General features: G+C 35.6%; 1 protein-coding gene across 1 annotated transcript in view; it reads right to left on the bottom strand.

Annotated features, from left to right (window-relative positions):
- Window positions 1–14,204, bottom strand: part of CASD1 (CAS1 domain containing 1) — a 74,143-nt gene that overhangs the window by 20,956 nt on the left and 38,983 nt on the right. The window contains exons 11-14 of the mRNA XM_032643533.1: window positions 7,085–7,204; window positions 5,958–6,114; window positions 4,509–4,588; window positions 2,154–2,255 (exon numbers count right to left, since the gene is read on the bottom strand). Coding sequence (XP_032499424.1) covers window positions 2,154–2,255; window positions 4,509–4,588; window positions 5,958–6,114; window positions 7,085–7,204 — 459 coding nt within the window. The remainder of the gene's footprint in view (window positions 1–2,153; window positions 2,256–4,508; window positions 4,589–5,957; window positions 6,115–7,084; window positions 7,205–14,204) is intronic.

Genomic DNA, 14,204 nt, shown 5'->3' with positions numbered 1-14,204 from the left:
CATATAATATGATATCACTTATACATGGAATCTAAAAAAATGGTAAAAATGAACTTATTTACAAAACAGAAAGAGAGTCACAGATATAGAAAACAAATTTATGGTTACCATGGGGGAAGCGGGGGAGGGAAAAATTGGGAGATTGGGATTGACATATATACACTACCATATATAAAATAGATATCTGGGACTTCCCTGGTGGTGCAGTGGTTAAGAAGCCACCTGCCAATGCAGGGGACACGGGTTTGAGCCCTAGTCCGGGAAGATCCCACATGCCATGGAGCAACTAAGCCTGTGCGCCACAACTACTGAGCTTGTGCTCTAGAGCCTGTGAGCCACAACTACTGAAGCCCACATGCCTAGAGCCCATGCTCCGCAGCAAGAGAAGCCACGAGCAATGAGAAGCCTGCGTACCGCAACGAAGAGTAGCCCCCACTCGCCGCAACTAGAGAAAGCCCACGTGCAGCAATGAAGACCCAACGTGGCCAAAAATAAAATAAATAAATTTTAAAAAATAATAAAATAAAATTGATAAATAATAAGAACCTACTGTATAGCACAGGGAGCTCTACCTAATACTCTGTAATGACCTATATGGGAAAAAAAATCTAAAAAAGAGTGATATATGTATATGTATAACTGATTCACTTTGCTGTACAGCAGAAACTAACACAACATGGTAAACCAACTATACTTCAATAAAAATGAAAAAATAAAAATGATAAAAACTATTCTGAAGACACATGATAAAATTCAAATGTACTCAACCAAGATAAAATATATTTTATCTTGGTACTTTCAAGCAAATAAAACAGTAACATTACCAAGAGCATACTTTGAAAAAGCAGTATATGCACATAAGAATGAAAAAATGGTGGATCAGAAAGCACAATGGCTTTCTTTTCTTTTTTAAAAAATCTATTTATTTATTTATTTTTGGCCACGTTGGGTCTTCATTGCAATGCGCAGGCTTTCTCTAATTGCGGCGAGCGGGGGCTACTCTTCATTGCGGTGCATGGGCTTCTCATTGTGGTGGCTTCTCTTGTTGCGGAGCATGGGTTCTAGGCACACAGGCTTCAGTAGTTGTGGCACACAGGCCTGTGTGGCATGTGGGATCCCGTGGCATGTGGGATCTGCCCAGACCAGGGATGGAACCCATGTCCCCTGCACTGGCAGGCAGATTCTTAACCACTGCGCCACTAGGGAAGTTCCAGCTTTCTTTTTTAAATAAACACTTAACATGAGCTATCATAGTAGACTGCCCTAATGAGAAAGTTGAGAATTAAAAATTATTTTATGGCAAGGCTTTAACATAGCTTTTTATTCACATATCGTTTTGAAATGCAATGTACGATTAGAAAAATAAAAAGAATTTTAAAAGTAAATATTTTATTTATTAAGAATAACTGGAAAGTGCATAGGTATTAGAAACCAGGAATAGCACAGAAAATGCACTAAGAAAATATTTGTTGAATGAAAAAAGGGAAGAGTAAAAAATGGAAGTTAAAGGGAAAGAGTGAAGAGGGGTAATTAATATTTATTCAGTGTCTATTATTTTCCAAATGCTGTGCTAGATGTTTCATATTTTCTTGGCCAATTAAGTCCTAACCAGCCTTCAAGATAAAATTCATGGAATAATCCATGACATCGCTCTCTTTTCTTTGCACACTTCTATTACAAAATCCATACTGCAGAGTTTAGCACTAATTATAAGCAGTAATCCAGAGTTTTTGGGTTTTTTTTTTTTTTTTTTAGTAATCCAGAGTTTTAAACTAGATTATAAGGTTTAGAAGCCTGGTGGTATGTCTTCTTTCTCTAAAATATATCCCTCATAACACCAACATCTAGAGCATATATTGGAGCTTAATAAGTATTGTGTTGAATGGCTGAAGCATATATATGAGATCATCTCTAAGTCAAAATTATGACTCAAATAAAGGTCACTTTATAGAAAACATTTTTATAGTATTCTCCTACTTATATATGTACACATGCATACCCTTTCTCCACTATAAAAACAGGGGAGGGCTGGACTGCTTTGATTTACCAAATCAACATGTTTCCTTATTCCAAAACTAAATAGATTAAAATTTTCCAAATAATTTTTAAAAGTATAATTTGAAATAGCAAAAGATCACAAGGTAAATACATACGTAACGATCTAACCTCCATCTGAACCACCATTCATATACATTGCCTTTCAGTTCGAAACACTTGGACAATGGCCAAAGAGAAAAGATCTTCTCAAATGCACCCTGAGAAGAGGAATCCAGAAAATAAATTAAGATGGTACAAGTGAATACCTGCCTTACAATTCTCTTATAAACTGTCATTTTCTAAAGTTAAAATTATATAAGGGTCATTCACAATTTTAAAATTCTAGTTAAATATTTCATTTGAAAATGTCATTTCATTTGAAAATAAATATATTCTACTAAAGGCTATTAAAGATGATTTAAAACATTTTTGTTAACTTACTTTCACTGCGTATGAAAAGCTACTGAGACTGAAAAATAAAACAAACAAACAAAAAAACCAAGCTGGTAACTGGAAAATTATTCCATTTAAGGTTTTAATATTTACTGATCAAAACACAAAAATACAAAATACTTCAGCCAACACAGTATCAATAACCTAAAGGATGATGGTTAAAGTTATAGTTTTTCTTTATCTAAATGTCCTTAATAATCTATAATTAACCATTTGAGTTAAAAGAATCCTCTGAATTAGTCACCTTAATCAACCATACCCAAATTCCATTACTAGCCTTTGAAACAAAGTTTACAATTTTACTCTGGTCGAGTTAGTGAATGTACCTCCTTATTAATCTGACAGCCTGGAAAATCTGGGAATGAAGGGGCAGAAGTCTTGGGTACATTCCTGCACATTAATGAAGTCTTTCAAAAAAGAGAACAAAAACCTCAATTTCCAGACTAAAGAATGAAGACAAACTCTATTAAGGAAACTCCATTATTAGACATAATGCCACAGCATAAAAAAATGTTTAACATCACAATTTTTAAAAAGGCTAATAAAAATCAAAGCAAAATATGAAAATAGTACATTTTAGGTAATACCAAATCTTTAGGTCAGAAGAACTTTATTAATAAAATGCAATATTCTCCATTTAACCACAGAATTTAAAATGCTAACAGCTTATAAAAATAGGTTCTATTAAAGCTTTTGCCTCAGAAAATTAACGATGATTATTACCAAGACTTGCAATGTAAGGTATATACCTATTATATCATATTTCTATATTTTATCTATATATATTAGAGATACATGGCCCTGTAGATCATATATCACATAATGATGTATTTATAATTTAAAATTTTATTTCTCATTAAAATTATTTTTTATGATTAATAATCAAGTATTTAATGAGCACCCATTTTGTGAAAGACACTGGGCTATGTACTTTTTTTTCTTGTCCAGTGGTCAATACTGATCCTAAGCTGGGGAAATCTTCTTAATTCTTTCTATTGAACTGTTGGTCCGTGTTCCTTTCTCTGCCTCAGATGAACCAGGGAGTGTTGGGAATTTTAATGAATAATTATCAAGTAATGTGGCAGTTACCTGGCTATTTCTTTATACATTTGCCTATTGCTTATTATTTTATATATTTCCTGCAAAAAACCTTGGAAGTCAGGCAGAAATAAATATGCTTTATTTCTAAGTATAAAAATAAGTAGGAAAGCCTATAAAACAAACAAAAAAACCACCTTTATAGGACTACACACACACACACACACACACACACACACACACACACACACACACGCTTATATGGCATCTTTACCTGGCACAGCCAGATACAAGACAGAGTGTTGGAGATGGGAGTAAACTACAGAGTATGTCACAACTATAGGCATTCAAATTACAATATTTTGTTATAAATATCATGCTGACCAAATAATATGTCTGTCTGATGGACTGACCAGCAGGTAGCAATTTGCCATCCTGCTAAAATAGCTGAGAAAAACCTCAACCATCATAATAGGGGGACAAAAGTTTAGAGATAAGAAAATGACCAAAAGTTTTATTAAGTTAAACATACTACATATATACAAACCCTTCACTCTGAAGCTGGTTTTATTAACAGCCAAAATTTTACTCTATGCAGTTATGGAAAAATCAAGTTAAATTTTGGTGCCATGAATAATGCACAAACAAAGTTGCAAATTCTCTCAAGAGAATTTTGATCTTCACTTAGTGTCTTATAAGAGGCATTCAATAAAAGTTTGATTGATCAAAGTCAACTAAAATGGATTTTGAACAATTGCCAGAGGAAGAGCTTTAAATTGCTCTTACAACAAAAACAGTGGTAACAAAAGTAGATAGGTCTCAAAAGGACCACACTGAGTAGTCAGCTACAGAGTGACACTTTTATTACAGTCATTAAAAAGTGAGGCTTAAGAAAAGCTCTGACTCGTCTCTCATACTTTAATAGATTTGAACTTTACAATAAAATAGAACAAAATATAAACCAAAAAGACTATACAAACCTGAGAATATGCCAAAAAACATATACATAACAGCAAGAAGGCTAGTTTCAATAGTAAGCCAAAATGCCAGAAACAATTTCCTAAGAGAGAAAATGTTTAATTTACTAAGAAATGTAAACTTACATTAGAAAACACATTAAATATCTCTATTTAACATATTAATACCCTGCATAGCTCTTAAAAATAATTTAAGGCTGCCTACAGGATACAAAAAATATATCTAAGTAGTATAAATTACAAGTAGGACACGAAGAAAAGGTGGAGGGTCCTTACTAGGAATAAGGCTACATTAACCTGATACCCCATATACCTGCTATTTATCCACTATTTTCAATATATTTGAAAATACCTCCTAGATTCAATTATACTATTCATTATTGAAACTTACAACAAAATTTGGAACCATAGGTTCAATGTAACTCTAACAAACACTCACGTTTAATATAACTTAGATAATACTGCTTCAACATTAAAGTTCTAAGGAGAGAGCTTAAGAACTCCCTAGTGGACTAATTTAACCATAAGATGTATTTTAACATATGCATATTTTAAATTATGTGTTCACAGTTTATACATACTGATTATCATTTTATTAATATGCTGGGTTTGTGTTGAGGAATGAAACTACAGAGCCTGTCCAAAGACACAAATGGACTTTATTGAACCCTTTCCTGAAGAATTATTTGATATTATAATAAAGTCAACAGAAAATGTTTTTTGATATACAATATTTGATTGAAAGAGTTAAGTTAAATACATTATTAAAGATAAAAAATTTTCTTTTTCCAAAAAAGGGAGGCTTTTATTTTAATGACATGATTTGAGGGGAAAAAGCATTAAGATAAACGACTGTGACCTCACTTTGAACATTATCAGACCTGGCTATGTGAAATTTGAAGATGACACCTTCTGGGCACTTAGGTTTCCTTAAACAAAAAACAGGTTTATAATAACTGCTTAAAGGGTTGTCTAGAATATAAACTATATTAGTGATTTTTAAGCTTGTTTGACATAATGTTTACTCAAAATCTCAATATATATATAAGAAATCAAATAAAGCAGAACTGCCAAGATTGAAGCAGGATGTATGGCCCTGGAGCCCTGTTTGGCTTTCCTCTCTTCTGGCTCTCTCCATTCTGACTCCATACAAGGTAGTTTGAAAATGGCTGCACTAGTAGATATGTAAAATGGCTTTGAAAATTTAAGTTTAAAAAAGAGAAAACACATACAATATAAATGCAAACTATTGTTCTGCACTGTTATACTACTTGAACTACTTAACTGTAAAATTTTAAAAACATAATTTAAGAACAAAATTTCAAAATGTCAATGCTACACATAAATTTAACCTGTCAACATGTCTCAATAAAAATAATAGCCTTTAGCAACTGAAAAGGAACTTACATTGAAAGAATATATTTATTAACATTAGTAAGAGAGTATATTTACCGTTTGCTTTTTTTTGGATTATCTGTGGCCATAGTGCTAAAGTAACATATATGACCATGAACCATACAGTGACCAAGGGGACAAAGTAATAGAATTGATAAGGCCGATCCATTACTATACATAACACCACTACCAGGAAATTGAGACGAAATAAGACCTATTAAAAAGGAGAAGAAAATGGTTTTCATTCCAGGTATGCATGAAAAGCAGACAGATTCTGACAGAGTATAAATGTTTATTTAAGACTAAAATAATAACTGTACAAGTATGTTTTACTAATCCCTAAAATCACATTTGTTTAAAAATCATTGTAAACAGTTGAATATAAAATATTTATGCATCATTATATTAACTGAATCCCAGCAAAGCACCAACCTGAGCTGTCCTCTGGCTACAACTGCCATCTTGTTAAATGCAGCAAAAAGAATTATAAACCTCCTTCCTAGAGCTACAGTTCATAAACAGAGATTAGATTACCTCAACAAAAGGGTGTCCATTTCATCTCTGTTTGATGTTGATTTACCTCATTTAGTATTAAATTGAACATTTCAATAGGTACAAAATAATATTACTCAAATTAAAAACTGTCTTTGAAAAACAAAAGTATCTTTGGGACGTTTGTAACAGTCATTTCAGACACTGTGATGTCAAAGAACACAGAATTTGAGCAGATGAATATTAGAGCTTTATCACTTACAGTGTGACCTTAGGCAAATTATTTAACCTCTCTGAGCCTCAGTGTCTTTGTCTGTAAACATAAAGATTACAACTCAGGGTTGTAATGAAGGGTAAATAAAATAATGTTTACAAACTTCCTAGCACAAGGTAGAAACAAAAAATATTAATCCTCTTCTTAGAGAAAACATAGCATGTTTTAACAATCCCATGTAACTGTACATTTCTACAAAACTAAAGTGAATCAGCAATGTTCTCCCTTTTGCTTTTATTATACATTCATCTAAATTCTATTTTTTCATCCCTCAGTAATGGAAATAACAAAACTTTAAAGTGCTATTTCATAAATTCAAATTATCCATGGCCTTAAAATGGACATATTTATAGTTTCTCCACAGTTAGGCACAAAAGCATGTTGATATGAAAGAAAACAAATAACCGTGCATTCCTACCTGACATACTCTATGGATTCCAAAGTCTCCTTTGATCCAAAAGTATGAGAAATGCCCATACCCTGTCTGAAATAGATACGCAGCAACCAGAACCCGAATGTGCATGTACACAGGCAAAAACTGTTGACAAAAATAAACAGGTGAAATACATGCTGACACTAACTATACCTAAATTACCATAACCAGTAAATTTAACCAAAATAATGGAGCAACATTATTACTCAGCATTGGCGCAATGAAAAGATTTATTCTCGAAAATTAAGCCTTGTAGCAGGGGTTAAAAAAAGTAGACTTTGGAATTAGAGACCTAGATTCAAATTCTGGTTCTGCCACTCATTAGCTATGTGACTTTAAACTTAAATTTGAGTTTCTAAACTGCAAAATGAGACTATGTTCTCCTTCCTCAAAGGGTCTTGTGAGGAATGAATGAGTTAATAAATGTGAGGCGCTTTGTACATTTCATCCAATTTGAATTAAATATATTATATCCATAATTATTAATCACCATATATATGCTGAATACAAGGTCACTCTGGAGTTCACATTTTCTCAAGAAGATAAAAAACAAAACAAAGGGCTTCCCTGGTGGCGCAGTGGTTAAGAATCCGCCTGCCAATGCAGGGGACATGGGTTCAAGCCCTGGTCCGGGAAGATCCCACATGCCGCAGAGCAACTAAGCCTGTGCACCACAACTACTGAGCCTACACTCTAGAGACCACAAGCCATAACTACTGGGCCCGCGAGCCACAACTATTGAAGTCCTCATGCCTAGAGCCTGTGCTCTGCAACAAGAGAAGCCACCACAATGAAAAGCCCGCACACCACAACGAAGAGTAGCCCCCGCTCGTCACAACTAGAGAAAGCCTGCGTGCAGCAACAAAGACCCAGTGCAGCCAAAAATAAATTAAAAAAAAAATCCTAAAGAATTAACCCCCCCCAAAATCCTACATTCTTGGCCCCACTAAATATACAGAATTTAGACTTGTAAATAAAATCGTCACATGACTACTTAAAATATTTGATTATTCAGCAAAAATTACATTTAAAAAACATATGCAAACTTAATTCAGAAATATTATTTCCCTTCTAATCTTATTTTATAAAACAATTTTATTTTACACTCCTGCATGTGTTTCATCTTCACCATGAGTTTTCAGAGCATCACATCTTCACTTCTATCTAGGCTGAAAGAAATATAACATATTTCTAATCTATATTTTATGGGAGTCACTGGAAATATTATTTATAAGTCCTAACTCTCTTAACCTTAGAACACTGTCATGTGTTCTCCCCACCACCTATTAGTCCTTTAGGTGTATAGTCACGATCTCTACAACACAGGCAGTGTACTGCTTTTTAAAATGATCTTTAACAGGCTTGTTTAGTGACATCCAACCTTTGTAATTATAAGGCCATTCTTTTAGGAATAATTACTAAATCTATGTAAACATTTTTTTGGCTTCTATTTTATAGACTCATCTGATCACCTCTGTAATTATCCAGCATTAACACTGGTTATGGCCATTTTAGTTTAACATGTCTTCCCTAAGTGATACTTTGTAGGATAAAATAATTGAGCAGACGCCTTAAACTGATTTTATAAGGCCTCGAACATATGCATCTTTTGTATATATCCTCGAATGCATTCTTGAACACATCTTTTTCTTTTCTGAGGGATAACATTTTTTTCTGGAAGGAAAACCCCCTGAATTATAATGTCATAGATTCTTCAACATAGTCTCCACTCTAGCCAAACTGTTAAGATTCTCTGTCTCCTAAACTGGTCTTTCTTGTACTTTCCTGTCACCTCTCCTTTGTTTATCTGTTCTTTATACCCTGGAATGTTCTCCTAACCACATTTTGTTTATACAAATACTATCCTTCTTTAGACCCCTGGTCAAATTTTCCATTCTTTTACTCTCAGATGAAAGTCATTTCTCCTTCTGAGTTCCTTTAAGCACCAACAATTTATATATGAGTTTGTATTTATTGCTTTTCATCATTAGTTCTTTTTAAATGTCTTATCTCATCATTAGATCAGAAATTTTCAATGAAGGTGTAACATATTAGAATCACTGGGATGAAAGTGGGAATACAGTATTGAAATAGCCTCAAAACTTATCTAACCTAAACCTGTATCTTTACCTCATTCTTGAATGCACTCTAAAATATTCCCTTCAAGGGCTTCGCTGGTGCCACAGTGGTTGAGAGTCTGCCTGCCGATGCGGGGGACACGGGTTCGTGCAGCAGTCCAGGAAGATCCCACATGCAGCGGAGTGGCTGGGCCTGTGAGCCATGGCCGCTGGGCCTGCGCGCCTAGAGCCTGTGCTCCTCAAGGGGAGCAACGGGAGAGGCCACAACAGTGAGAGGCCCGCGTACCATTAAAAAAAACAAAACAAAAATTCCCTTCAAGTATTTGAGCACTTTTTAATAGCAGAAAACACACAAATTCCCAAGGCAATCCATACCATTTTCAGATGGTCATTAATTGCTATAAAGTTCCTTTTCATGAAAAGTTGAAATCAAACTCTATGTAAAAGCTACCAAATTAAGCTGTCTAGGGCAGTGCTGTGTGATGAAAATAACATGTGAGCCACATGGTAAATTTTTAATGTGGCTGCCAGACATTTAAACAGTTAAAAGAAATAAGTGACTGCCAGGTTCCTGGGATCCAGGGACAACTTCCCCGGGAAAACGCACAGCGAGCCTCAGGCTGGTGCAACGTCATGCTGGCCCCTGCCGCCGCAGGCTCGCCCCGCACTCTGCGCCCCTCCCCCCCCCCCCCCCCCCCCCCGGCCTGAGTGAGCCAGAGCCCCCGAATCAGCTGCTCCTTTATCCCTGTCCTGTCTGAGCAAAAAACAGATGCCCTCCAGCGACCTACATGCAGAGGTGGGGCCAAATCCAAAGCTGAGCCCCTGGGAGCTGTGAGAACAAAGAAGAGAAAGGGAAATCTCTCCCAGCAGCCTCAGAAGCAGCGGATTAAAGCTCCACAATCAACTTGATGTCTGTGGAATACATGAATAGACAATGAATAATCCCAAATTGAGGAGGTGGACTTTGAGGGCAAGATCTATGATTTTTTCCCCTTTTCCTCTTTTGGTGAGTGTGTATGTGTATGCTTCTGTGTGAGATTTTGTCTGTATAGCTTTGGTTCCACCATTTGTCCTAGAACACCATATGTTCTATCCGTCCTTTCTTTTTTTTCTTAAATTTTTTTTCTTAATAATTTTAATAACTTTATTTTATTTTACTTTATTTTATCTTACTCTATCTTCTTTCTTTCTTTTTTCCTTCCTTCCCTCCTTCCTTCCTCCCACCGTCCCTCCCTCCCTCCTTTCTTTCTCTCTTTCCTTCTCTTTTCTTTCTTTCCTTCTTTCTTTCTTTCCTTCTTCCTTCCTTCCTGCCTTTCTTTCTTTCTTTCTTCCTACTTCTACTAATTCTTTCTACTTTTTCTCCCTTTTATTCTGAGCCGTGTGCAGGAAAGGCTCTTGGTGCTGCAGCCAGGAGTCAGTGCTGTGCCTCTGAGGTAGAAGAGCCAACTTCAGGACACTGGTCCACAAGAGACCTCCCAGCTCCACATAATATCAAACAGCAAAAATCTCCCAGAGATCTCCATCTCAACACCAGCACCCAGCTTCACTCAACGACCAGCAAGCTACAGTGCTGGACACCCTATGCCAAACAACTAGCAAGACAGGAACACAACCCCACCCATTAGCAGAGAGGCTGCCTAAAATCATAGTAAGTCCACAGACACCCCAAAACACACCACCAGACGTGGACCTGCCCATCAGAAAGACAAGATCCAGCCTCATCCACCAGAACACAGGCACTAGTCCCCTCCACCAGGAAGCCTACACAACCCAATGAACCAACCTTAGCCACCGGGAACAGACACCAAAAACAACGGGAACTATGAACCTGCAGCCTGCAAAAAGGAGACCCCAAACACAGTAAGATAAGCAAAATGAGAAGACAGAAAAACACACAGCAGATAAAGGAGCAAGATAAAAATGCACCAGACCTAACAAATGAAGAAGAAATAGGCAGTCTACCTGAAAAAGAATTCAGAATAATGAGAGTAAAGATGATCCAAAATCCTGGAAATAGAATAGAAAAAATGCAAGAAACACTTAACAAGGAACTAGAAGAACTAAAGATGAAACAAACAATGATGAACAACACAATAAATGAAATTAAAAATACTCTTGATGGGATCAATAGCAGAATAACTGAGGCAGAAGAACGGATAAGTGACCTGGAAGATAAAATAGTGGAAATAACTACTGCAGAGCAGAATAAAGAAAAAAGAATGAAAAGAACTGAGGACAGTCTCAGAGACCTCTGGGACAACATTAAACGCACCAACATTTGAATAATAGGGGTTCCAGAAGAAGAAGAGAAAAAGCAAGGGACGGAGAAGATATTTGAAGAGATTATAGTTGAAAACTTGCCTAATACGGGAAAGGAAATAGTTAATCAAGTACAGGAAGCACACAGAGTCCCATACAGGATAAATCCAAGGAGAAATACGCCAAGACACATATTAATCAAACGGTCAAAAATTAAATACAAAGAAAGCATTTTAAAAGCAGCAAGAGAAAAACAACACACAAGGGAATCCCCATAAGGTTAACAGCTGATCTTTCAGCAGAAACTCTGCAAGCCAGAAGGGACTGGCAGGACATATTTAAAGTGATGAAAGGGAAAAACCTGCCACCAAGATTAATCTACCCAACAAGGATCTCATTCAGATTTGATGGAGAAATTAAAACCTTTGCAGACAAGCAAAAGCTGAGAGAGTTCAGCACCACCAAACCAGCTTTACAACAAATGCTAAAGGAACTTCTCTAGGCAGGAAACACAAGAGAAGGAAAAGACCTACAATAACGAACCCAAAACAATTTAGAAAATGGGAATAGGAACATACATATCAATAATTACCTTAAATGTAAATGGACTAAATGCTCCCACCAAAAGACAGAGATTGGCTGAATGGATACAAAAACAAAACCCATATATATGCTGTCTACAAGAGACCCACTTCAGACCTAGAGACACATACAGACTGAAAGTAAGGGGATGGAAAAAGATATTCCATGCAAAAGAAAACCAAAAGAAAGCTGGAGTAGCAATTCTCACATCAGACAAAACAGACTTTAAAATAAAGACTATTAGACAAAGAAGGACACTACATAATGATCAAGGGATCGACCAAGAAGAAGATATAACCATTGTAAATATTTATGCACCCAACATAGGAGCACCTCAATACATAAGGCAAATACTAACAGCCATAAAGGGGAAATTCACAGTAACACATTCATAGTAGGGGACTTTTAACACTGCACTTTCACCAATGGACAGATCATCCAAAATGAAAATAAATAAGGAAACACAAGCTTTAAATGATACATTAAACAAGATGGACTTAATTGATATTTATAGGACACTCCATCCAAAAACAACAGAATACACATTTTTCTCAAGTGCTCATGGAACATTCTCCAGGATAGATCATATCTTGGGTCACAAATCAAGCCTTGGCAAATTTAAGAAAATTGAAATTGTATCAAGTTTCTTTTCTGACCACAACACCATAAGACTAGATATCAATTACAGGAAAAGATCTGTAAAAAATACAAACACATGAAGGCTAAACAATATACTACTTAATAACGACGTGATCACTGAAGAAATCAAAGAGGAAATAAAAAAATACCTAGAAACAGATGACAATGGACACACGACAACCCAAAACCTATGGGATGCAGCAAAAGCAGTTCTAAGAGGGAAGTTTATAGCAATACAAGCCCACCTTAAGAAACAGGAAACGTCTTGAATAAACAACCTAACCTTGCACCTAAAGCAATTAGAGAAAGAAGAACAAAAAACCCCCTAACTTAGCAGAAGGAAAAAAATCATAAAAATCAGATCAGAAATAAATGAAAAAGAAATGAAGGAAACAATAGCAAAGATCAATAAAACTAAAAGCTGGTTCTTTGAGAAGATAAACAAAATTGATAAACCATTAGCCAGACTCATCAAGAAAAAAAGGGAGACTACTCAAATCAATAGAATTAGAAATGAAACAGGAGAAGTAACAACTGACACTGCAGAAATACAAAAGATCATGAGAGATTACTACAAGCAACTCTATGCAAATAAAATGGACAACCTGGAAGAAATGGACAAATTCTTAGAAAGGCACAACCTGCCAAGACTGATTCAGGAAGAAAAAGAAAATATGAACAGATCAATCACAAGCACTGAAATTGAAACTGTGATTAAAAATCTGTGATTAAAAATCTTCCAACAAACAGAAGCCCAGGCCCAGATGGCTTCACAGGCGAATTCTATCAAACATTTAGAGAAGAGCTAATACCTATCCTTCTCCAACTCTTCCAAAATACAGCAGAGGGAGGAACACTCCCAAACTCATTCTACGAGGCCACCATCACCTTGATACCAAAACCAGACAAGGATGTCACAAAGAAAGAAAACTATAGGCAATATCACTGATGAACATAGATGCAAAAATTCTCAACAAAATACTAGCAAACAGAATCCAACAGCACATTAAAAGGATCATACACCATGATCAAGTGGGGTTTATTCCAGGAATGCAAGGATTCTTCAATACATGCAAATCAATCAATGTGATAAACCATATTAACAAACTGAAGGAGAAAAACCATATGATCATCTCAATAGATGCAGAGAAAGCTTTCAACAAAATTCAACACCCATTTATGATAAAATTCCTGCAGAAAGTAGGCATAGAGGGAACTTACCTCAACATAATAAAGGCCATATATGACAAACCCACAGCCAACATCATCCTCAATGGTGAAAAACTGAAAGCATTTCCACTAAGATCAGGAACAAGACAAGGCTGCCCACTCTCACCACTTTTATTCAACATAGTTTTGGAGTTTTAGCCACAGCAATCAGAGAAGAAATGGAAATAAAAGGAATCCATATCAGAAAAGAAGAAAAAAGGTGTCACTGTTTGCAGATGACATGATACTATACATAGAGAATCCTAAAGATGCTACCAGAAAACTACTAGAGCTAATCAATGAATTTGGTATAGTAGCAGGATACAAAAATTAATGCA

Source organism: Phocoena sinus, chromosome 9, assembly GCF_008692025.1.
Source record: "Phocoena sinus isolate mPhoSin1 chromosome 9, mPhoSin1.pri, whole genome shotgun sequence".
Classification (NCBI taxonomy): domain Eukaryota; kingdom Metazoa; phylum Chordata; class Mammalia; order Artiodactyla; family Phocoenidae; genus Phocoena; species Phocoena sinus.
Note: the sequence above shows the minus strand (reverse complement) of the source record. Positions and strands in the feature narration are given on the sequence as shown.